General features: G+C 27.6%; 1 protein-coding gene across 5 annotated transcripts in view; it reads left to right on the forward strand.

Annotated features, from left to right (window-relative positions):
* The window catches only part of LOC129611221 (filamin-A), an 83,811-nt gene extending 57,414 nt beyond the window's left edge, over positions 1-26,397 (forward strand). For 2 of the 5 annotated variants that reach the window (XM_055524232.1, XM_055524233.1), the window contains exons 10-18: positions 15,404-15,784; positions 15,855-16,485; positions 16,575-16,795; positions 21,719-21,867; positions 21,927-24,123; positions 24,187-24,548; positions 24,605-25,606; positions 25,670-25,849; positions 25,921-26,397. In XM_055524232.1, the coding sequence (XP_055380207.1) occupies positions 15,404-15,784; positions 15,855-16,485; positions 16,575-16,795; positions 21,719-21,867; positions 21,927-24,123; positions 24,187-24,548; positions 24,605-25,606; positions 25,670-25,849; positions 25,921-26,052 (5,255 nt within the window). In that variant the 3' untranslated portion in view covers positions 26,053-26,397. Of the gene's footprint in view, positions 1-15,403; positions 15,785-15,854; positions 16,486-16,574; positions 16,796-19,230; positions 21,868-21,926; positions 24,124-24,186; positions 24,549-24,604; positions 25,607-25,669; positions 25,850-25,920 lie in introns of those variants that run through there. The other 3 variants (XM_055524234.1, XM_055524236.1, XM_055524237.1) reach the window with 3 other exon arrangements.
* The last annotated feature ends 1,159 nt before the right edge of the window (positions 26,398-27,556 follow it).

A 27,556-nucleotide genomic window follows, 5' to 3' on the forward strand; every position in this document is an offset into this window, starting at 1 on the left:
CGAAAAAACGAAACAAAAAATTGCCAGTTTTATTAAAAAGCGCGATTTCTTACCTCTTTACTTGTATCTAAAGATATTAAGTAAATAATTTAAAAAAAAATTATTTTTCTATGCTCATTTTAAAATTAACAATATCGTTAAGTGCATAAACACACGCTTTTCTATTTTTACTGTTTATTTTTACCGACCGTATTGTGTAAACAATAGGTAGGTTATGTGATGGCAACAAATTTTGCATATCGAGTTTTCGGTGGGAACGTACTTCTCCATAGTAGGGAAGTGTAAATAAACTATTTTTAGCAACCTGTCGGTCTGTCGGTCTGTCGGTCTGTCGGTCTGTCGGTCTGTCGGTCTGTGTGTGCATGCGTGTATCTCAAGTTCGGCTGAACCGATTTTGATGAAATTTTATATGTAAGTTTGTTTCCACCATGGCACGGATCGATCAACTTTTGGTACATATCAGGCCTCGGGAACTGCACTTTTTAGCGGGCCTGTTTAACATTTTTGAACATTTTGAAGAAAATATTCAACCGATTTACTTGAAATTTTATATATAAGCTCAACTCGACCGTCCGCAAAAATTCGTATGTTTTGGAAGAAATCAGGCGTCGGCAACTAGACGTTTACTACGGGCCAAATATACATTTTTGTGTATATAAAGAGAAATAATCAACCGATTTCATTGAAATTTAATATATGAATTCCCCGTATTAAAACAATGAACATGTAAATTTTTTGGAAAGATCAGGCATCGGCAACTAGACGTTTACTACGGGCCAAATATACATTTTTGTGTATATAAAGAGAAATAATCAACCGATTTCATTGAAATTTAATATATGAATTCCTCATATTAAAGCAATGCACATATAACTTTTTTGGAAAGATCAGGGCTCGAGAACTGATTTGCGGGCCGATTTTACATTTTTCACCATATCCACAGAACAAATTGATGGAATTTCTTGAAATTTGATATTTGAGTTCTGGTTGTTACCGAAACTAACTGGGGAGCAGTTCAGGGAATTCGGGTAGCACAAAGCGAAACTCTACTAAGAGCCAAATTTGCATTTTTCTAAGTATGTTAACTATAAGCTTACTAATGTCCTAAAAATTGGAAAAAAGTATTTAACAGACATTTTTATAATATTCTGTAACACTTTCATTTAACTAGACAATACACAATGCGGTCGGTTATGTGCTGACCACATCAGATTTTTTTTATTTATTTTTTTATTTCCTTCTATTTTTTTTTTTACTTTGAAAGTCGATAATTAAATTAAAAGTAAGATTAAATAAATTTTAAAATACCAATTGTCATTTTTACAATTAGACAAAGTTACACACACACACACGCACTCATATACGCCAGGTAACAAAACTTAAGTCTAACAGTTATTAGACAGAGAAAGATAATTATTATGTGAACATTGAATGTTGTCGTCTGATAAGACTGCGTAACAATTAAAATAATTAATTTTTGAAAAAAAAAAGAAACTAACTACTATTTTTTTTTTATTTTTATTTTCTACTAGCTGACAGACAGTAGTAACAGCCATTAACTTCTGTGTTCAACCTTTTTCTTCCCATTTCTTTCATTTTATCGCATTCAATTTATAATTGAAAAAAAAATAGTGTTGTTTTCACTTGAATAAAATTTATATCCGAATTTTTTAAAGTTTAGCTGATAAACAATTGATTAATTTAAAAAAAAAATATATAATTATTTGTCTTCGAAATCAAAAAAAACAATTCAACTATAGTTACCACCTCAAAGATGTTAAAATAATAACAAAATTAAAAATTACTTTAATTTAATATCGAAAATTTATGATTGCCTAAAATACGTGTGTAGGTACATGAATGCCCCCGCTATTGAAAGATATTGCTGAATTATTGGCAACGCAGGCTTTCCAATTAATTATCTCCAATGAAAATTTATTTGTTACTTGATTCTGACGTAAAAATGGAATGTTACAGTATCGTTAGCATAAAGTAGCAAGAATATATACTATTTTACATGAAACTAAATCGGTGAATGTACATATTTATGCATAATACAGTATAGTCGCTCAGCACATTAGTAGCCTATGCAGCACTTTTACAAAACTAAGTTATTGTATTCAATAGAGCTGTAATGGCCTAAAGAATTGTGCTGTATTTTCACAACGCTTAGTTTACTCCTCTTTTCACCCTGTTTTGACATGAGTTCGTTCGTTAAAAATTGGCTTAAAAATTAAATATTTAAATATGTCAATCACGATTTAAGCAATTAATGTACGAGTACTGGCCACCTATGTGAACCAGGTCTATTAACATTTTTACTTTTTAACGAAAATAATGTTAAATTAGCCTAATTCTTTAATTTTTTGCTCCTTCAATGTTTTAATTTATAAGTTTTTAAATTCAAAACTTCAAATTTGAAGAATTCTTATATTTCAGCACAATTTTTAAGCAATTATAGCTTTTAAGCTGAATTATTTACAAAAAATTTACCTTATTGTATTTACTACAATTTTAAAGAATTTGTTGTAATAGAAATGGGCTAGAAAATTTACAATATCATAACCGTTCAAACTTCGTATTCTATATAATTCAGTCGAAAATTTAAAATAATTCTGGCAACATTACTATACGATGGTACATAGAATACCTAGTACTGGACGTGTCATTTTTCACCAACAAAAATTATAAAAAAAATCAAAACAAGCAAGAAAAAAAAAGCAAAAGTAAGCAAAAATAATGAGAAAAAAATTAAATTACCGTTGAAGTGAAATTTTTCTTTAATTTTTTTTTATACCTTAAAAATTTTTCCGTTTTTAGTAATGTCATTAAAAAAAATATATAAGACAATAAAAATTCAAAAATGGTCAATAAATTTCATTCAAAAAGAAAATACAAATACACACATTCATACATACACATATTATAATTAATGGTGGTCACTGGCCATCTTCGTGCCCAGAAAAAGTAACTAAATTATTATTATTTTTATTAAAAAAAAATTAAAAAAAAAATGAAAATTGAAAATCGTTGAGTCACGATAATGAATTTGAAGACGATATTTTGTTGTTGTTGTTGAACTCTAAAATTTTATATTGTATTTTCTGATTGATATCATAAATTTTATATTATTAATGTTATGATATCTACTGTTGCCAGCTTTTTAATTTTAAAATTAAAATTTTTAATTTAAAAGTGTATGAGAAAAAAACAATCTTTTCACACATTTCACATCTAATCACATACCTATAAGAAAAACAATTGAACAGTTCCTAATTATACGTGGTACAACGCGTTATTGTTGAAATAGAAATTTCATTATCACTGACTGATTCAAACTATATGGTCAAATTAGAGATTAGAGAACGATATTGCATAGTGTTTAATTTAGGAAAACTAATTTTTAAAATTAAATTTTGGAAACTCAAACACAGAATGCGCACTATCACGAGGAATTTTTTTTTTGGGAATAACATTTTTGATTTAAAGATTTTATTTCATGTAATTTGAGTATTTAAAAAATTTTTAAACCTTGAATTTTATTTATTTCTTGAACTTAAAGCTTGTAACTCAAAATTAAACAAGGTTTATCGAAAATATACAAAGATGTCAAAGATATAGCTGAAGTTTTATAATAATTGGTACCTTCTCTTAATATTCACTTTGCACAATATTATTTCAAAATCAATCAAAAGTCAAAATGCAATTAAATTTTTATTGTCCAAATATATTTTATGATCAAGAAATGCATAACTAAAGTAAATTAATACTCACAAACAGAACAGAATTGGGAAAACCGTTTTAGAATTGTCACCATTTATGTATTTAAAACAAATTTTGATTAATTTTATGTTAAAATTGTATAAAATTGAACATTTCCACTTGAAAAGTAAAAACTATCTGTGATTATTTAAAAGTTTATATCACCTATTTTTAGTTACATAGCTACCTACTTGTGAGAAAGTGATAGTAAGTTGTTAAATGGTCAATGGTATTGTCTTGTTTCTGTATGCTTAACGAACAGTTTTTTCTCAGAATAAAATTTTATAATTTTAATACGAATTTCATGTCAACTTGCAATTGCAATTTTATCACATTAATCTACAAAAACTTGAATAAATTTTTTTGCAAATATAAAAAAATATTTTACATGTTTTTTTCTTCGTTAAATAGCCAACAATTTTTTTTTCCTTAATTACATTTATAGTCAATAATAATTAAATATTTATAAGGCATAAGAGTACTCTGATGAGTAGTTTACTGATGATGGAAAATTTCTATATACTTTCATATACTCGTATAAAAATAAATATTTATATACCAGATATGTAAAAAAAATAAAAGAAAAATTTAAAACTATTCTATTGAAAAAGTGATATTTGAACAATTTTTAGCTTTCGCCTTTTATATTTCTTTGAAGTTTCCAATGAAAATGGTACGCCGCAGTTAATTATACTTAGAAAAAAAAAAGTTATTCAAATAAAATTGTTTTTCTAAGTTTCGAATTTATTTCAAATGTGGTATTCTATTGTAATGATTAAATTTTATGAATTAGAAAAAAAAATTAAATAAGTTTTGTTAAATATTAAGGGCTTTCAAAGATTGTACTTTAATTCAATTTAAAGTTGTTGCTGTTGTTGCATCTTTGAACGTTTGCTGAGCGAAACCACAAATCAAAACAAAGTTATAGCAAAGAAATTAATACAGTAAAGCGAGATAGTAAATTATAATTAAGAGGGTTAAATGAAATTTTAAATACTTAGTAAATTTCAACACAAATTAATTATGTGAGCAAGTCAGAGTATGCTTAAGTTTAGTTATAATTGTAATTTCCTGCTTAATTAATCTTGAATTAAATGGAATTATTTAAAAAATTAAAGTAAAGTCACTTTATTATACCCAAATTCAAATATTTAAAGCACGTACAATGTATTACAATTTAAAAAACACAGACTGCCGGACTATTAAAATAATTATTAAGCACAAATCAATTTTGAAAAAAGAAATGATAATTTCCGTAAAATAAATAAAGAAAAGAGAAAAATCAGCATACTAATTGATGAATTCTTCATTCACATTGTATGTACATAAGTATATTGTACGGAAATAACTGTAGGTGATGTGAAATATTAAAAGTAAACTCTGACATTGCATTGTTACAAGTTTTATTAATTTTATATATTATGAAGAGTGGGATTTTAGGTTACTCATAATATAGTACATACATATACATATGTATGTACATATATGAAATGGTGATTGTAGTTGTTACCTTTTTTTTTAATAACGTTTTCTTCCTATATGACGTACCTGTAGTATTTGGATACTGTACATTTTATGAATAAATAAAACCGGTGAATAAATATTTTTGTCACTATTATCTTTTTAAGGTGTTATACTTAATATATACACACACACACACACATATACAGGGACGTGATTGTAAACTTTATTATTTTTCTTTTACGGTTTTTCAAATAAGTGAATATTTATTATGCCATTATTTTTCTTGTAATAATAGAATTGAAAGTAAAATTTTTTATAAAAAAAAATTAAAAACAGAATTAATATTGTAGTAAGAAAGAGTTAAAAAAAATTGTTTTCCCATTTTAAGTGTTATATGTACTTGTGTACATACGTATATAAAATTTTATTTCATTAGCGGGAAAAAAAATAAGTAAATATTAATGAAAATTCAACCATAACCACATATAGGTAAAGTTTATGCTAAAAATGAATTTTTATGGCAGTTTCTTTGAATAAATTCATCAACTTATTTGAAAGATTTAAGACGAGTGACTATAGTTTTCACATTTTTTCCCATAAATCTCAAATGAAATCAAATATTTTATAAATTTTTTAGGTAATAATTTTTCTATAAGATACGGCAGTATTCTTGCCTTATTGAAATTTCTCACATAATTAATAAAATTACAAAGTTTTGGAAGACAGTATTTAAGAATCAAAACGTTAAGACCTATAAATTCAGAATTTTCTTTAAATTATTAAGTACAAATTAGGTCGAATAATAAAAATCTATTTATGTAATGTAAAAAAAAATTCGACGTTTCACAAAATTTTATACAAAATTATCGGGTTTAAAAAAAAAAATTAATTAACGAAAAAATTGGATTTTTTCCAAAGTTCGAATGCTTAGTGTTCCGAAAGTACATAAAATACAAAATGAAATAATTGGTTTCTTTCAAGCCCTGTACTAGCTCTTTCAAAAACTTTTTAGTTGAAGCATCTATCTTTTTCCGAAGGGAAATTATAATCTAAAAAGCTTGGGCAAGTAGAAATTTCGTGAAAATTTTTTTAAAATCCTGTGCCTCGGAAACCTTTGACACCTAGTTTTGAACAAAAATTTTACTCATTTTTGATGTCTTAAATGATGATATATATGTCTCTGATACATTCTGTCCTACGTATACATGTAGGGATAAAAACATACATACATACATTTTTTCATTGACTGAACTGAAAGGCGGGCGAGCTAATTGATTTATATTTTATAAAAACTAAGATCGATTTATGTTTTACAGGGAACTAGACATTTTTATCTGCAACGGTTTGGGTAATTCTTCAAAAATAAAATTTAATAAGCTTTTTATTGGCTCATATATCTTATTAAAAGCTCAAATTATTAATGTTCCCGACATAAATTAAAGGTCAAATTAAGGGCTCACAATATTGTCTTCTCAACAATCTTTAATTCATTAACTAATTAAAATTTATATTTTTTTCATTGTAAATTAATGAAGAATTTTAATTAGTGTTTACTCACGTAAATGCAATTGTTCATTCAAAATTAATGACAATTATAAGGCACTTTTTTAAAATATTAAATACCATGAGGAATTTTTTAGTTTGATTAATCAGCAAAATTCTTTTAAATGTTGTACTCAATCAATAATTTTTAATTGATCTTTTAAGTTTTTCAAAAATTTTTTAAAATTATAAATTATTACTTACCATTATTTAAGTACAATTAAAAAAAAAAAAACAAAAATAAAAATTTACTAGAAATAAGAACAGGTTTCGGATTTTCAATTTTTTATACTTAAATGTAGCAACATACATACATACATACATGTAAATTTATAATAACTTTCGATTTATCACTTCAAGAAATTGATAATTTTTAAGTGCAATTAAAGGCAATTTTTATTTTCTTTTGATTATTTACAATAAATTCGATGAAAAAAGCGAAAGTAAATTCCAAAAAAAAAAATTTAAAAAAATACGCCAATTAAAAAACAGAAAACTCAAAAAACAAAAATTGAGAATAACTACCGTAAATGCCTTTTAATACCCGCCATAAGATAACTATTATTCTGTTTGATTTTTGATTTTCACTTTCTACATTAATAAACTCAGATAATATTTACCTATACTTTTATAAACATGATAGTATTTACACCAATATATTATTTTTTGCCCTTTTCAATTTAATGGTATACGAGTACGTAGGTATATTTACCAATTTTTTTACCAATATTTAAACAATTCGAATTGATTTGTGTTAGATATATGAAAATATAGGTTAGTTTATATAGGAGTATGATGAAAAGTAAATGCAAAAGAAAATAAAAAACTTGAAAATTAATTCGGATATTAATTAAAGACCCCAGGGGTGATTTTGTAATACGGATAATTTTTACAACATATTTATAACTAAAGGCAATCAATATTTTGTTATACATGCATATATATGTGTCTAATATATTGTAATTTTTATGGTACTTTTATCAAAGCAAATATTATATTTAAACTTTTTATATTCAATAATAAATTGCAAAATTTAAAAAAATTACGGTGATAGGTGTAATAAAAAAAAAATTACTGTAGAAAGAAACACGGATGATTTTTTTTTGTTTTTTGTAAACTACGAATGGAACAACAATCTAAAAAGTGAATTAACTTGCGGTGCCTGTACATAATGCATTTAACATAATGGTTAATATTGTTCATATTGCTGGCATTTCCACTTTAACCAGGAACCTTCGTTGAAGTTCCACGCCGTTTTATTTTATCTCAGAGGTTGAATCTGATCAGATTCTGATTGGCATATAGAAAAAATAAAATTTTCTAATTTTTTTGGGACCCTGATTCTAAAGAAGAATACGATCATTCTTCTATTTAATAATTTTTTAAATTTGAAGTATCAAAATGGTATAATGAAGACTGTGAATTTTGGAATTATTTTTCGAATACATTTCGAACATATTTTGACTGTGTCTCCCATAGTACAAAGAAACCCGAATTTTTATTTCAATGAAGAATTTTTCATTGAAAATGTTGATATTTCTTCGAACAATAAAGATCTATAGGAAAAGATAACTCAATTTTTTCGAAATAAAATACTTTTATTTTTACTACTACATTCTGTGCGCTACATATGCACTTTATTCAAGAGAAGAAAATTATTTTTGAGAGCTGAACGCTTTCAATTAAAAAACATTCACAAATCTATATATGTATATAGATTTAATATGAGCACAATTTTTGCTTATTCTTCTAAACTCAATAAGCAATATTTCCCGAATTTGTATTTGGGCGTGAAATAATTATCCTTCCATTAAAATTGCTCCAATTACCCTTGCAGGTTGTCAATATTTTATCCATCATATTATACAATTTAAAAATATAATGACTTTTTTCTCACTACATAGCTATTACTTAAATTTTATTTTAATATTTAAAAGGAATTTTAAATTAATACGTGAATTAACAGCGCGACAAACTGGTTTTTAATAATAGAGAGAAATTTAATAATTTTCGTTATACTTTTGCGTACATTATTTACTTACTTTACATATTATTCTGTTATGTAAGTGGGTTGTTATTATACTCTAACCATTATTATAAATTATTTTTGGTAATAAAATAAAAAATGTTTATTAAAACATGATAATAAATAAAAATATTCCATTTATTCCATAACATTATAATTTCGCATTCCAAAAATAATTTGTTAATCTAAAAATAAAAAAATGAAAAAAAAAACAAGTTTTTTGTATATTATTAAAATTATAATTGACTTTTCATTGCATTGAAATTACCTTACGCCTGAGTTATTTCCGCGGTTTCGTACTCATGCATATTGGCATACACTATACTACGTTACGAGTATACTATAGTATAACAATAGATTATAAATTTTTTTTTGGGTTTTAATTTAAATGAAAATTAGTATTTAAAGTGTTTACGGAGAGGTTTTTTGAGTAAACAGAAAATAATGTAGAAATTATTAAAAAAAAATTTTGAAATTCCGTACAGTAATAGGAAAATCTTGATTTGTCTTATTTTGACGTTGCGAAGCCCCCAAAAGAGGTTGTACTGGTGATAATTTATTTCACTAAATTGTTTATTGTTCGCTTTTTATCGTGTGTAAAAAATATTTATGAAAATATTATTTGTAAATCAAAAATGTTAAATAAAAATAGAAAAGATTATCAAATTTATGTAATTATAAATTTTGTAATATTTAACGGTAATTTTATAGAAAATTTCTATTGTTGTCTATTATTGGTTAAATTATTAAAGATAAACTTCTTTGCAGTTAAATCTCTATAAATATCATGTATTGATACATGGTTACTTTTCCATTTCAAGCCCAAATTAAGTGCATGAAAACGCGTTCATTTGAAACAAACGAAACTAATTTTTAAGATATTCTAAATAATTCTTGAATTGTGTTTTATTTAACATGATTTTTCTATTCTAAACTTTCCTAACAAAATTTTTTTTTAAAGTTTTGTCCCAATACTGTTTTCATTACCTAATTCAGCAACGTGGTGTATAGTACAATATTTTCTTGTTTTCAAAATAATGCAATTAGAATCATCCGTTTTTTTTTTTTGGTTTTTGTTGTATTCATTTATATTTTTAATTTGGCAGTATTAAGATCCCATTTAATAAAACTCCAGAATATTTTGTATTTAAATTTCCTTTGATAACTCAATTTATTAAATGACTCATAAGTCTTATAAGTATTAAAATATTTTTAGTTAAAAGTTTCTTAGAAGAACGTATTTTTTTTGAGGTCAGAATTATCATCCTAAAAAAATGTATTATAAATGACTCTATGTTATATAAATTTCATTATAAAAACATAACCAAAACGATAAACGACAACGGCGGGCGATTTCCGCTGTTAATACAGAATCCAAACAACGGAACAACAAAATCAACTATACAGTATTTTGAATATAGTGTCGCAAGCCCATGGAAACTAATAAAGTCCAAATTACATTGCCAGCGGTGAAATAAAAATTCAGGTTATGAAATCACGGCGGTAGTTCAGCTTAAATTAGAGCAGTTAGAATTCATATAGAATTCATTAAATATATGAATTCTATATGAATTCTAACTTTTTGGAGCGGAAAATAGCTCTTGTTCTGGTTTCAACTTATATTGTTAATATTTTAAGAGAAACTTATATCAAATTCCTTTAATTTTAATGGCATAAGATTTCGTAACAATGAATTAACAAGGATTAGAAAAATATTATTGAATAAAGAATACAAGGATTAGAAAAATATTAAGGATTTGTGAATTTGGATATGTCCAACTTGATAACGTTAAGAAACTGGCATATCTGTGACTTCAAAATTGCAATAATGCTACATTATTACGCAATTCAGCAGTAACAACCTGAATAATGCTAAAATATCTTATTACTACAATTTTGAAGTAAAAATGAGTGTGTGTAATATAATAATCAAAGAAAATACATAAGCCAAATATAATTTTAAAGAATTAAATAAAAATAGAAATTAATTTTCCGGTTCCGATAAATCTTCATAATATGTACATATATAAATTTTATTTCTAAAAATTTCTGTCAAAAATCAATAGATTTATTGAAAATCATAAAAATTGATAGGATATTAATGAGGCTCAATAAAAAAACATTAGAAATATTTTATAGAATATTAAAATTATATAACCTTGCCATAACTATTGCATTTAGTGTTATTAAGCATTTCGTGATTAATTGATAATGGGAATAAAGGTATTATAGTAACCTTCAGAAAAAATTAAATTCTGTAATATTTAAATTATGCTAGACAATAAAAATTTTTATACAACTAATAAACAAAAAAAATCCATATTGAACTCTTAACCAATTCAATAAAATATTAAAAAAAAAAAAATTGGTTTCCAATCGATCAATATAATATAAAAGTACAATGTACGCATAAACATAGTTCTTTTATTTCTAAAATTATTAAGCTACTATACTTAAGTAATCACGAACAAACTACAAAATCACACCTCTACAAGTAGATTATAATAAAACAAAATAATAAATTGTTTTCATTTCAATTTCTGAATTGAATTTCTTAACTTTCAAATTTTACAAAATTTAACAGAGTTATTGTGTGTTTCAATAGTAGATTGTATGTAGCAATCAATGTAAACAAAACAAATACTTAGTAATCATGTGAATTACAGTATAAGCAATGTAGAGAACATTTCGTCGGCAATTTCTTCATGCCTCTGTAGCTCAGTTGGTAGAGCGTCCACCTAGAAAGCGGTAGGTCACTGGTTCGAGTCCAGTTCGAGGAGAAAAATTTTTTTAATGAATTTTTCTGCCTTTAACTCGTTCCTTTGATTACGTCATCCATCTGTTCTGCAGTTGCATGAAGAAATTTCCATTAAGATAAATTAACAGAGACAATTAATTTGAATATTTAAATTCATTTATTATGCTGTGGCAATAAAATCAAAATCATTTTACTGATGATAATGAGACATAAACCTTAATTAAAGAAGACTCAAAATAAGTATGTACCAGTATTTCACTGAATTTGTTTAATTCAAGTTAAGTTGTTGTAAAATTTAAGATTAATTATTTCTGAAGAAACATTTTGTTTGAAAAATTTCAGACAGCATAATATACGAGTACACAGAATACAGATAAGCTTTTATGTTATTATCTGTAACTAAATTATGATAAAAATTTAATTCCAAGAAGTGTTTATTACAGTATATATATTTATATCATAAAATACTAGGTAAACAAACTTAGAGTTAAATAAACCAAAATTTAAAGTATTAGTAAATCTTAACAGTTCTTTGCATCTTTCTTTGCAAAGTTGGAATGTATTACTTAAACTGTCAAAAATACTGTTACCGATTTCATACATTTATGCTTTATGTCAATAGTTTTTAGTTGTGACTGGTTTACTCCAATCAAAGACCACTTATAATTATGCTTTTATCGTTTTTGCTTAAACGTAAACACTAAAAAGATGGCGAAATAAACAGATAGAGTGCCATTAGATTTTCCCAAAATAAGTAAGTTTTGCCTCTTTATACTCGTACTTCAAGTATGTTTGCCTATCAAATAAATTTCAAATTTCATTCAACTGTATAGGAATTTTTATTTGGGGATGCAAAATAAAATGAAAAATTTGACTAAATTAAAAAAAAATTTACTGTTTTAAAACTTGACACTATGTTTTAATGCGTTCCTGTAGACTTTTAATCATATTATTATCAATCAATGACATGACAGTGGTAGTTAAGCTTTTGAATTCGTAAAATTCCAATTTCAATATTTTTATTATGCCATCAGGCTGATTAAAATTCGCGATTTGCATACGCATACATAAAAATCGTGTTTTTTTTTTTAATTTTTTTATGTTTCAAAAGAATTTTAATGCCATATACAAATGCAGCATAAAAATTGAATAAAAACTCAGGAAACTTGATTGACAAGACAACTTCAATTTTTGTTTTTATTCTGATTTTGTTTGATACCAATAGTTATACTTACTCCCCTACAATTTATATGACGTGTTACGCTTAAAGATTTTTTTTTCTTGTTAATTAAATAAACTGAACAATCAATACAAAAATAGAATGAGAGAAAAAACTGCGTGACTGTAAAATAAATAATAATAAGTGAGAAAACAAATGACTAAATCAGGTGTTAAAAGTTTCAGAAATAGATTTTAAATGTTTTTCTTCTATTTTCTTTTCTACTAAAATTTTTTTTATTAGAAAGTTTTCTTAATTCTTTTACATACGTTTATAAAAATTGTAAATACGAAGATTTAGTATTTAGAATGATAATAACAAAAATACATACATAATTAGAAAGTGTTACCAATTACGTTTGAAAATCAATTTTAAATTACAAATTACAAACTATAACATCTCTTTAGTACTATAAAGTTAACAGCGATCGACATTCTTATTGATTTACTGATCAAGTTCCGAGCGCCACGTATTCTTAGCACTTCTCCAAAAAATAAAGTTGGGTCAAACCAATGGTTTGTATTGTAGCACTTTTCCCTTCAACTAGTGAAAATTACTGCTAATACAGTCTACGTATATCAACCACACTATTAAAATTATTTTTAATCATAAACGAAACTATTTCTAGGATTGCATATATTTAGGATGATGCATATATGCAGTCTTTGAAATAAAGCAAAAATTAATATAAAGAAGGGTTAACAGAATGCTCGATTTTAAGGTTTAATTGTGTGAGTTAAGAAAAATAATTATATTTTTAAATGTCATGGAATTTCCCGTTAGCTTTTTGCGTTTATAGAAATTTGAAAAAGCTTGCGGTTTCGGAAATATAAGGTGTCAAAAATTCAAATTTTACAAATTTCATGAGGCGGTAACTTGAGAGGGGGTGGAGATGGAAAAAAATTTTCTTCTAACGAAATGAACAATTTGTTAATGTCTAAAAGCCCCTAAAATTTCAAGCTTTTACAGGCTGGGGTCTAGAAGAAAAACGACATCAAAAATTTGGAAAAAAAGGACTTTAGATAATTGTAAATTTGAACGGCCATTTTGTTTTTCTAAAGTTTAACTATAGTATACCGCGCTAGGGGAAGCAAGACGCTGCCTTTCTGCGTTTGCAAAATTTCAAAAATGCTTATGGTTTCAACGAATAGTTAACGAATAGTTAAAAAAGGTCATTTTTAGGGTTTTAGGGGGGTATAACTTCTAGAGGGGGGGAGATAGGTAAAAATTTTGTTCTACGGAAAAAAGTTTCTAGTAAAGATCTATGTGCGTATTAAATTTCAGCTTTCTATTTTCAAGGGTATAGAAGTTTTGTAAACAGACACACGGACAGACGGACGGACGAATGGCCGGACGGACGGACAGAGTGAAACTAATAAGCACTTTTTTTCAAAAAATTTTTGGAAAAGTGCTAAAAAAACATTTTAAAAAAAAAAAAGTGCTTGTTAGTTTCACTTTGTCTGTCCGTCCGTCCGTGAAAACTGAATTTTCATATGTAGTGAAGTAGTCACTAGCTTCTTTTAGTATGGCATACCATATTTTAAAAAATGGTATCATTTACCATAAAATTTACCGTTACCTAAAATCCGATTTTGAAGGGAAAAGTGATACGTTACAAGCCATTCGTTTGACCCAAATTTATTTTTTTTATTCCTTCCAGCATTTTATTTGAGTTCTGTAAATTATGTTACAATCAATAGTAATTGAATCATGTTGATTTCCCAAATATTTATTTCAGGTCAATAAAATTACAAAATTTTATTTAGTAGAAAAGTGGCTTAAATAATTGACAAATTAGGGTTCTTTCATTTCTCAAAATATTACGAATTGTAAAACAACAATACTGTGAAAAATTTAGTAATTCTTGATTCCATTTTTTTTAATTTAGTTTTGCTTCTTGTAGCCATTGTAACATTTTTCTACTTATTTCTTCAGATTATCATTGATTTGTAATGTTTGAAAACAAAAATTTTGTGGCAATGTTGTTTTCAAATGTAACAAATTGTCTTATTCGTTAAGGTAGAGTTTTCGACATACTTTTCCGCATGAGAAATTTTGGTTTTTTTTTTAATCTTTGAGGAATTTTTTATTTTTTTGTGTCTTCTTTTTAATAATGTTAAGATTAAATTAAAAATTTGGTTATGTTTTATTATGCAAATGATTATAAATGATCATTTACCTCATTTCTTTTTGAGTCTTTGACAGTCATTTTGAATTATTTATTGATTTTGTTGAATTTTTATAATAAAAGTATCGTCATAACCTGCTCATCTTCTTTTTCACTGAAACTGTAAATTAGGTTTTAATCGTAAGAATAGAAAATAATTTATTGAATTTTAAAATAATATTTTTCCAAAATAATAACGGGTTCGTTATTGAAACCTAGTTTATATTATCTGAATAAGGTCTAATAAAAATTTTACTGTAAATAAATTAATATGTGACATGAACAGCAAATTTTACCCTCCTTTAATTACGATTTAAATGAAAATTTTTGGCGGATACATTTAAGAAGTACAAGTCGAATCAATTGAAAGTTGAAAACATTTTCATTCAATTTCTTATACATATATAAAGAAAAAAATCCTGCCGTACAATTTCGAAAAATCCAAAAATAAAAACCTTCTTTTAGGATCACCTTGGCACGTCGATATCATGTCATCACCTGGTTTAACAGCACTAGGTGAATCAACACGTTTAGTACCAGCTAATTCACCGGCGGTTTTTGAGATACTGCCGCCTCCTGGAGCAAGCCTAAATAGAGGCGAGTGCCTAGCTTCAGTTTTGTCACCATCAAAGACAAAAGTGAACGCTAGAATCACCCACGAGGCGGCAAATGGTGCTATGCGAATTGAATTTGTACCAACAGAAGTTGGTACACATATAATCGAAGCATCAATTGGTGGAACAAAATTATCTGGTGGACCTTTAATTGCAAAAGTCTATGATTCCAGTTTAATACAAGTTACAGATGTTAATGGTGGTGTTGTTGGTCAACCATGTCAATTTCGAGGTAATAAAAATTTATGAAAAAAAACGCGGTAAAAAAATTTGTACTTACTTACGTTTATACATATGTATAGTGGATGCAAGTGCAGCCGGTGAAGGGCAATTAGAAATATCAATAAATGAAGGTGAAGTACCAAATCATGTACAAGTTGTTGGTGGTGGACGATGTTTAGTTAGTTTTACACCAGAGCAACCAAAACCACATATGATCGATATAAAATTTAATGGTGAAACAGTACGTGGATGTCCATTTACATGTCAAGTAGCTGATACAAGTCGTGTTATGTTAAATTTACAAAATCTAGAATTAATACCATTAAATAGACCAGCATCATTTCATATAAGTGTTGGAGGTGGTGGTGCAGCTGAATTAGCAGTTAGTGTACGTGGGCCACAAGGTGAATTACCAGTACGTGTTACTGGTGATATACATGCTGGTTTTACAGCAGAATTTACACCAACAAATGTCGGTGGACATACAATTAATGTTGAATATAATGGTTTTGCTGTACAAGGTACACCATTTACAGCTAAAGCATATGATGCCAGCAGAGTTGTTGTTGGTAATGTATCGAAAGGTACATTAGGTAGACCAGTACAATTTACTGTTGATGCTGGTGATGCTGGTGAAGGAAATTTAGAAATAACAATATCAGCTAAAGGACATAATATACCAACACAAGTTCATCCACAAGGAAATGCAAGGTGCGATTATAAATTCCACAAAATTTGATTTTGAACAACGGACAGTTTCATGATATTGAAAACAAAAACATTTTGAATTTTTCTTATAGATTCTCAGTTTCATTTGTACCAAATGAACCCTGCGAACACATAATAAATGTTTCATTTAATAAAATGCCTGTACCAGGCTGTCCAATAGAGGTACAAATTGGTGGTGGTACATCTGGACCACAAGTATCATTAGGTGGTCCTGGACCAGTACATCAACCCAATTCATTTATAATCAATCATAATGGAGGACGTTTAGAAGATATCGAAGTTAATGTTGAAGGTAAGATGGATTTTTAGTTTATTTGTCCAAAAATTGTGTAAAAAAATTGTAAAAAAAATAAACAAAAAAAAAACAATTAAACAGAAAAAAAAATGTCATTATTTCTCTCTCTCTCTCTCTTTTCTTCTTGTGTTTGTCTCTAAAAACATGTATTAAAAAAACCAACATTTTCATCAATTTTAATTGAGAATTCATGTTGCACAAACAAAGAAACAAATTGAAAAAAAAAAAATTTTTAATTTTACTTAAAAAAAGTTGATTTTTTTTTCAATTTGTTGATGTTTTCTTTATTGTAAATTAATTTTACTATCGAAACATAAAATAAAAAAATTCCTCTTTGAAATTTAACTATGAATTTTGTAAGAATAACTTTAATCGAATATTTAATTTAATGTTTTGGAAACGACATTTTTATTTACAGAAATCGTGTAACTATTATGGTAATTTCACGCTTTAATGTTTGTGATACCATATAAAACTATTTACGAGTGTATAGCGTACAAACGTGATTTGAAATTCAAAATATTTTCAAAGTAATAAATCAACCGTTGCTGTTCATCAATAATGTTGTAAATTTGTAATATAAAATCCATTGGATTCAATGTTAGGCATATCTTTAATTTACATACATAACTAGTACCTGAAATTTACTTAAGAAATTTTTGTATTGAAGATTTTTGTAAATAGTGTGTATTATATAAAAATAATTATTTCTGGGGATCTTATAATTTATTAAGAACTCAGAATTCTACTGATTTGTCTTTTGACATTAACGCAACATAATAACCAACTGTTATTTTAAGTAAATTAAGTAATTGCAATTAAAAAGTTTATTTGCATCATCTCTGAATTATGAATATCTGCTTCTGATCTCTGAACGTGTAATCGTGCAAATTATGTTTACTGAAAAACTCCTCGTTCATTATACGACGAGTGTAAATAAAATGATAAATTTTGATTTGCTAAAAGAAGATTGTAAACTAAGCCACAGCGAAGTATAGTCGCATCTAAAGAATTTTATCACTAATATATAGTTTTTTTTTATTTATTCAATTATTTAAAATTAAAATGTCTGCAATGAACATTGAAAAATTTCAAGTTTCAATAGAGAATTCTCATAATAATTAAAATTTTTTCGTAATAAGTTATAGGGCTAGGCTAATAAAAGTTTAGAATACTTAAAATAAGCTTTTGTCATCTAAAAATTGTTTTTTTTTTGGATTTCTGAAATCTATAGTTTTTGCTTATCTCAGTTTACTTATAGTATATGGCCCCCTTAAAATTTATGTAGCGGTTACTGTCTTTTGCCCAAATTCTTGCAATTTTGTATTGCATTTTCGTATCTAACGAGCGGCCTATGTCTTATTCATGGAAAATATATTGCTTTTTTTTCGTAATACAATAAGTATTATAATTGTATTACGATATTAACATTATGGAAAAGTAAAATAAAATCAAATACATAATTTATATACAATTAGCAATAATATTAAAAAAATTAACAGTAATACTGTTGATTTGTACGTAATTTTAACGCATTCACTGCCAGCTACAAAATATCTCGTAGTAAAATGTTCTTAAAATATACCACTAAGAGATATCTCGTAGTTAAGACCAGGAATGTTACTTGTACTTGAAATCAATATGGCACAGCTAAATAAATTTATTATTGTTTTACTTGAAAGAAAGTTTTTTTTAGTTCGAGCATAAAGGGAAAGTCCCGAAAATTTATTTTGTTTTGGAATGGAATTTTATGCATATAAAATTTAGTAGTGCTCAGTTTTTCGAGATTAAAGGCTGTTTTAAGCTCGAATTTCTATTTCTGTTTATTTTTAAGGAATTTCCTGTAACTGTCCAAAAATTTATAAAGAAATAAGTTCTACAGGTCCTTTGTAGTTCTTTTTAGAACTTTACTTCGTATAATTTATAGTACAAGATAAAATTAAGAAATGGCACCTGGGGATAAAATGAAAAAAATCCCTTGGCAGCGAATGCTTTAAAACGCGCACAATATGTAATCGAATGAATTTTAAGTTTTTTTATAAAGCATCAACAAAAAAAAAACAATCACTTGATCGTATTTTGATGATATTGGTTAAACTTTTATCACTCTAACGCTAATTTTTTATAAAATAAATCAAATTATCGAGAAATTTATCAAATTTATATTAGCAATGAATTTATTTACCCGGTGAATTTTAGACAAGTGAAAGCAAAACAAAAGAATACAGAAAAATCGAAATTTTTAATTAATAAAAATTTTTTTCACATATCGTAATTTCTTACAAAATACATAGTAAAATTTCTAATTTGTATTTATGTTGTATAAATCTTTTCATATCCCCTTTTATTATTATTGTTTAATGTATTGGATTGTGATTTTAAAAATTCTTATATATTTATATAAATATCCTTCTTCTATATTATTATTTCAGGGCGACGAAGACTCTTATACTAGACTTCTTTAATCATTGTTATATATATATATATATATTATAAATATAAATACATATTATATTTTGTTCATAAATTATAAATACACTTGATTAATTTTATCGGACTAATTTGGCAACATATTGTATAAAATTTTTCTTATAATTGAAATTAAGAAAATAAGAAAACAAAAAAGGTGTTCAAAAAGCATAAAACAAAAAAGAAAAGAATATATAATTGTATATATATATTTTTTTTTATGAAACTACCAAGTACATACTTAAAAAAGAAAAAGAAAAAACTCAATTTTTTTTTTTTAATATTCAATGCATTTCATAAATTCATCAAAGCAAATAGCGCTTCTTTAAATTTTTAAAAATTGTATACTAACCAACCCCCTTTGTTTTATATAGGGAAATTAAAAAAAAATTGCATTACTATACTTAATATGCGTAACTGATAGCACAACGAGCAAAATAACGATTTTTTTTTTGTCATTCTTACAAAACATCAAAATTTGACTTATGCGCTTTTTTGTTTTAATTCTTATGTAATTTGCTTTTGCCGCAACATTTTAATTTTTTTGTTTTTGTTGTTTTGGTAAATGGAGAATCCGATAAAATTCAATATTGTTTTTTTTTTTTTTTGTTTTAAGAAAAAAAAACAAATGATTTTTATTAATTAGCTATTAAAAATTAAAAAAAAATATTGTTATGTATTAATTACATACAATTTAAAAAAAGACAAAAAAAACTGATGACTAACAGTAAAAGTTAAAATGCTAATTTAATAAATTTAATGAGAAATAATCCAGCTTTACTTTGTATTTAGGAATTAGAAGAGAGAATTAATTGTAATTTTTTTTTTGTTTAATTTTTTTTACAATTTAATTTTATTACAATAATTATATAAATTAATTTAAGCTTTTAAAAAAATAAATATGTTTTGGTTTAAAATATTTTGGTGTTGGTTTATATATTATATATGTATATATATATATATTTTATTTTTTCTTAAAATTTTATATATAAATTAAATTTGAAAAGAGAACAAATGCAATATAAAATTGAGCTCAGTTGAGTATTTCATTAAAAATTCTTATGAACAAAATCAAGCGTTCTAATAAACTCTCGTAAGTTCATTTGTAACACTCAAAATTTATGAACTGTATATTTAGCAACAGTTTCTGTATAATTGAGCTTTTAAATACAATTAATTAATAGCTATTATTTGAGTGAAATTTCATGGACAATTCTAAAATTCTCTAGGTTCTTAAATAATTATTTAATGAAAATATGCATAGTGCAATATTTTTATTCAACAGTTTCTGGCGATACGAAAAAAGCCTGAAACTTTTTTTCCTCATTTTTATGAAATTTTGTTATAGTGCCACACATGTTACATTAAACATAAACTACACCGTTTTCAATAAAAATTTGTATGCACAAAATGACAATTTGTAATGATTTCTGATTTAGTTTTTATACATATACATTTAATACATACGAGTATGCATATTTTGTACATGAAAATAAAGTTATATAAGACAATAATTTGCTAACACAATTATTCAATTATAACTAAATCGACCAATGATTCCTTGATGAATAGAAGGAAACGGAAATATGTTATAAAATCATTTCTGAGCAAATCATTCGAAGTCACTTCAATTTTGAATGTGAATTACAAAGTATAACAACTATTATACTGAGTCAGAACCATGCAAAGGCAGTTTTCGTAGTTCAAATTGTCTTATTTAATTATCATATATGCGATTATTATTAAAATTTCTGGAACAAAATAAATAATTTGATACTTAAAGTGTCAAGTCATTTACTTTGTTTCTACAATACTGAAAGTTAAAGTCAATCGCATTTTCGGTGTTTTTAACAAGGTAACTGAAAGAATTTTTAAAACTAGGTTCAAACTTCCAAATTATTTCAATATAACAGTTTAATTTTACGTTGCAATTTTTTTCTTTTCTAAATTTTATTTATAAAACTTAGAATATATATATATATATATATATTGATAAATAAATATAAATGTGTATATATAAAATTTTACTTGTATAAAGCTGTAAATGTTTTGCATTCGCATTTCTACCATAGAAGACTAATTAAAAAAAAATTTAGTTTAAAATATCAAGTACATTTACTAATTCTTATACTAAATCAATTTCTAACTTATTAACATTAACTTTTTGGACTGCATTTTCATAATAAGTGCACTTTCTTTCAAAAAATGAAGAAATAAAAAATGAAACCTTAATATACCGAGTTATTAAATATTTTTTGACTAAACCTACTTTTTTTAAAAAAACACACAAAACCTTCAACATCAACTTTCGCTCAACCTAAAAAAAAAAAAATATAAAACAAAATAAAACCATAAATTAATAATATTCGCTAAAAATAATAATACTACACAAACACACAAAAACACATAATGGACAAAACTATTGGATGTCGAATATTTGCATAAATAAAGGTCCAGCAGGACAATCTGTTCCAGCTCAGGTTCATCAAACAGCTGAGGGTATATTTAAAGCAGAATTTGTTCCACGATCAGTTGGAGAACATCGTGTAACCGTTACCGTTAAAGGACAACCTACCGCTGGAAGTCCATATGCTGCTAAAGTAAGTACATACTATATTGTTAAAAATTGATTTACTGAAGTTTTCTTAATTTTCTAAAGGTTTATGATGTAAGCGCAATTAAAGTAAAAAATGTTAATCACGGTACAGTTGGAAAAGCCGTCACATTTCTTGTTGAAACTTCACAAGCTGGTCCAGGTAATCTAGAAGTAACTGTAAATGGAGGACGAGTTCCTACATCAGCACAAGCACAAGGACAACACACATATGCTATAAGTTTCACTCCACGAGATGCTCAAAACCATACAGTTGAATTACGTTTTAACGGTCAGGACGTACCAGGAAGCCCATTTACATGCCGCGTATCTGCCGCAGCTAGGGTAATAGCTCCTGAATCAATGGACAAAATAAGTGTTGGGCGTGTTTTTGAGTTTGTAGTAGAATCAGATGTTGTTCCGATAGTTGAAGTTTTAGGACCTGCACGCCGGGCGGTTCCAACAAAAATTGATCCTATTGAACGTGGCCATAAAGTTAAGTTTGAGCCTCTTGACGTCGGTGATCATTCAGTAGAAGTGCGTTTACCAGGCGGGGGGCATGTTGAAGGCAGTCCATTTTTGTTAAAAGCATATTCAGCTGAAAAAGTAATTGTAACTGATATTCGTCCCGGAATAGTGGGTAAAAGTGTTAGTTTTGGAATAAATGCAAGTCAAGCTGGTGCTGGAAATCTTGAAATTATTGTTGCAGTTAACGGGAAAAATGTTCCTAATTTTGTTCAGTCAGAAGGTAATGCAAGATTTAAAGTGAACTTCAAACCTACAGAGCCAGCCCCCCACTCTCTTTCTGTCAGATTCAATGGTCATCCAGTACCTGGATCACCGTTTACATGCCATATTTCGCCAGCGCCAATTGCAATTCCAGCTGTAGCAACAGGTGAATCTCTTAAATTAGCATCAGTGAAAATGGATAATCAATTCGAAATGGAAGGCTTTCAAGGCATTGAGCCCCAAGTATTTGTAACATCTCCTGCTGGAGATAATGTAGATTGCACTGTAGTACAACGTGGAGAAAAGTATATTGCCACGTTCCGTCCAAGTGTCGTAGGAAGGCATTTAATTAGCGTTACAGCAAATGATCAACACATAAATGGTTCTCCATTTTCTTGCAACGTTTTTGATGTATCTAGAGTAAGTATCAGCGGTTTAGAACAACATGACGGGCCAACTGCATTAGCCGTTCCAGTTACATTTAGTGTTGATGCAGCTGGTGCAGGAGAGGGAACACTAGAACTAGTTGTTTCCACGGAAACCAGTACTGTCAAAGCAGAGGTTGTTGCCTGTGCTCGAGGTTTATATGATGTAACTTTTGTACCGCAGACTTGTGAACCTCATTTCGTTAACATCACATTTAATGATTTACAAGTTAAAGGAAGTCCGTTCCGTGTAGAGGTAGCTCAAACCAATAAACAATTTCAAATTGGTAGTTTGGCGATTATTGACCTACCATCTGAAGATCAAATTATTGAAGTTATTGGACCAGATCACAAGGTTGTTCCTTATACCTTGGTGCAAACAAGTGCTGAATTTCGTACTCATATGATTGGAAATTATGTTATCAGATTTATTGACCGAGAAACAAGACATCACATTACATCGAGGACACTGTCTGTATTTGATCCAACGTTAGTGAAAATAACAGAAGTTGGAGAAGCTCTTTGTCATCGACCAGCAACAATAGCGGTTTCACTGAATGACGCTGGCCAAGGAACCCTTTCAGCATTAGTGAGATGTGGTTCCACGGAAGTTCCACATTCAATTAGAGGTCCTTCTAAAAATGGTAATTGGGAAATTGTGTATCATCCAACTAGAGTTGCACCTCACAAAATTACAATCATGTTTAACGGCGTACCAATTTCATCAAAATCCCTCGAAATAAATGTCTTACCTTCTGGAGCCGGTAAAGAAATAAGTGTTAATGGGTTGGGGTTGTACCAAGCAAGATCAGGAAAAACTACTTCATTTTCAATTGACACAACTGGGCGACCAGCTAGAGAATTTGATGTGGTTGTTTCAGGACCTGGTGGTCAGGCTTTACCTGTTAGATGCTACCAGACAAAAGGTGGACATTTACAAGCCGAATTTACTATTAATAAAGTTGGACCATGCATAATTGAAGTTTTACACCAATCTAAACCATTACCAGGCAGTCCATTCACGTGTGAGGCATTTGATTCAAGCAGAGTTGTTCTACAAGGTATTCAAAAAGGCCCTATGAATATTCACAGCCCGATTTCTTTTGTTGGTAAATTTTGAATTAGTTTTGATTTGAATAATTTAACAAAATAGTAAAACTTGTTTATCCTAGTGAAATCTGACCAAGCTGGAGTAGCTGAAATTGAAGCTTTAGCAATTTCACCCATAGGACAAAATGTTCCAATCAAAGTACAAGAACAAGTAGAAGGACTTCACACCATAGAATTCAATCCTAATATGCCAGGTACATACAAAATTACTGTACTCTATGGAGGAGAACCTGTACAAGGATCTCCAGTTACATTTAATGTAACTACTTCTGGAGCAAAGACTGATTCAAGAGCAACTGGAAACGGGCTTGAAGTTTCTCATCGAGGAAAAGAAACTTCTTTCGTTGTATATTGCCCAACTACACCGAATGTTCAAATTGAAAAAGTAGATGAATTTGCAGAAAGGATCGAGCCAAAAATTAGAGTAAAATTACAAATCATATTTTATTTAAAATATTTTAAATTCTATTTTATTTGTAGTCTATTGGAAATAATGAATGGCGTATATCATACACAATTCTTTCTGTTGGCAAATATGATATTCGTGCCAGCTGTCCCAATCGAGGTGCACTTCCAGGATCACCTTGGACAATTTCTTGCGTGGATTCTAATAAAGTAGCACCTGTTGGAGGATGGGGATCACTATTAGATTATGAAGGTCGATTAATTCTTCCAGCTAGAATAGTTTTTGATATATCACAGGCTGGGCCTGGTGAATTAGTTTGTACTATTGATGGTCGAGAGGTTCCTGTTGACAAACATTCGGACGGAAAAGCAAGAATATTTTTATCAGCCGACAATTTAATTCCAGGAGAACATGACTTTGATTTAACATGGAGCGGTGTTTCGATTAGTCAATGTCCTAGAAGTGCATTTGTAACAGCACAACAAGCCGCAGACAAGGTAGTTTTAACTGGTAGAGGTTTAGCTGCTGCACAAGCTGGAGAAGCAGCACATTTTACAATTGATGCAACAGAAGCTCCAGCAGGACGTCCTGAAGTAATTTTAATTCACCCAGATAATACAGCCGTGCCTGTTAGTTTAGCACAACCACGACCGAACGAAGCAGTTTGGCTAGCTTCGTATACTCCACAAAAATCTTCCTCAGGTCCTTTAACATTAACAGTTAAATGGAATGGAAGAATTGTTAAGGGTTGTCCTTTAAACGTTGCCGTTGGATCTTCAGTTGATTCATCCAAAGTAATTTGTTCTGGTGAAGGCTTACGACATGGCATCGTCGGGAAAGAAATTAAATCATGGATAGATACAAGAAGAGCTGGGCCTGGCGAATTAACAGCACATTGTGCTGGTCCAAGAAAGGTGGCATACTGTGAATTATATGATCATGGTGATGCAACTTTTACATTAAATATAAAACCACAAGAAGCTGGACGCCATTTACTTACAATAAAATATGGTGGACAGCATGTTACTGGATCACCTTTTGCATTAAAAGTCGCTGGTGCACCTGATGCTAGTAAAGTAAGTTAATACAATTTTAAAGATTTTTTCAAAGAAGTAATATTCATTAAATAATTTCTTTAGGTACGTGTGTATGGACCTGGTATCGAACATGGTGTATTAGCAACGTTTCAATCTCGCTTTATATGCGATACGCGTGGTGCTGGCGCTGGCCAATTAACAGTACGAGTACGTGGACCTAAAGGTGCTTTCAGAGTTGAAATGCAACGTGAAAGTCAAAAGGATCGTACAATATTATGTAAAGTAAGTAATGAATTGAAGTTCTATTTACAATGATAATTTAAACTAATATTATAAAAATTTTTCTTATGTAGTACGACCCAACTGAACCGGGTGATTATCGTGTAGAAGTGAAATGGGCTGGAGATTTTGTACCCGGATCACCATTCCCTGTAATGATATTTGACACTGAAGAGGAGCTTAGACATTATTTGCAAGGCATTTAAATTAATAGTAAAGAACGTGAATAAATACATTATAAGAATGACAAAAAATAATTACTCAACTTGAAATAAAAAATGCAATGAAAATTTATCAATGAGCGAATATCAATGGGCGAAAATTTCTTAATTTATAGAATTATGTAAAGAAATGGCAATCAACGAAAAATATTTGAATTTTAATTATAATCTTTATCTATTTTGTTTATAATGTTATAAAATATATAAAAAAAAAATTTACTTTAATATTATTATAATAATATTTTATTATTGTTTCCGTCTTTTGAGAAAATTTATTCCATTAATATTTTTAAAAAATTTTATTTTTTGAAATAAATTTAATTATTTAACAAATTTAAAAAGTTTTTGTGATTAAAGATTTCAAAATAGTACAAAGAAGAGAACCTACTCTCCAGAACCCGAAATGAATTTAACTTAATATAATTAATTAAACAGTTATTTGCTTAAAAAACCTTTATGAGGGCAAAGTATGGGAATTTTCAATTAATTAGTTTAAGAATATTACTCGTATTCTTAAGTCAATTAAAATTAGCCAATTTATTAACAAAAAAATATAGTACCGAAACAATATTTTTCAAATTAAATGTTTTTAGTGACATCTACCATTATGTAGAGTTTACATGCATTAATCCGGTTGCTGTCATAACTCAGCATATAAATTCTAAAATTTCGGAGTTTCATGAAAATATTTATTCGCTTCAAAAATTCAAAAGGTTTGTGTCTTAAGTGGAATATTTTTAAATAAATATTTACATTTAATTTAAATGGTTTGACCTCATAGTAAAGTTGAATTATTTTTTTAGGTAATAAGGTGAAAATTCAGGAATTTGTTTAATAACAAAATTATTTGAATTCATCGTAAGATGTCGCTAAAAGTTTTGTTGAGTTAACAGAGTTGAATTGAAACAGAAGTGCTGAATGAAAATAATAGATTTTGTGCTTCTTTTAGTGCCATCTGCAATGTAATTTCCAATTCAGAAACAAAATCGAAATAAAAAATTTTAAAAAAATTGTTCAAGGACATTTCAAATTTGAATTTGTAAGTGTATTTTAACAGTAGTATGTAATATTGAAATATCAAAGATTTTTGCAGTATGATGATAAAAATTAATGCATAATGGTTACTTTAATTTACAATCATATACGTACATAAAACAATTTATTTATTTGTGACTATATCATATCATTAGCCATGAAATTGTATTGATGGTTACTTAAAAATGAATAATGAAGTGCAAATTCTTCAGATTAAATTCTGTCAACTTGACGTAATATTAAAAACAACATTTCTTTTTAATTCATAGTTTTATTAAAAATTGGGGGTTTTCGTTTATGCACGCTACGCTAAAAGATCTACATTAGAACTAAAATTTCTAAGCCGCAGCGTTAAATAGTATACAAAATTTTAGCTATGTTTTTTTTTGTTTACGCAGTCTGCAAATTCTGAAACTTCTAAATAATCAGTCGTTCGAAAATAACAGAAATAACA

The sequence above is a fragment of the Condylostylus longicornis genome, unplaced genomic scaffold (genome assembly GCF_029603195.1).
Source record: "Condylostylus longicornis isolate FDR11 unplaced genomic scaffold, ASM2960319v2 ptg000048l, whole genome shotgun sequence".
Taxonomy (NCBI): Eukaryota; Metazoa; Arthropoda; class Insecta; order Diptera; family Dolichopodidae; genus Condylostylus; species Condylostylus longicornis.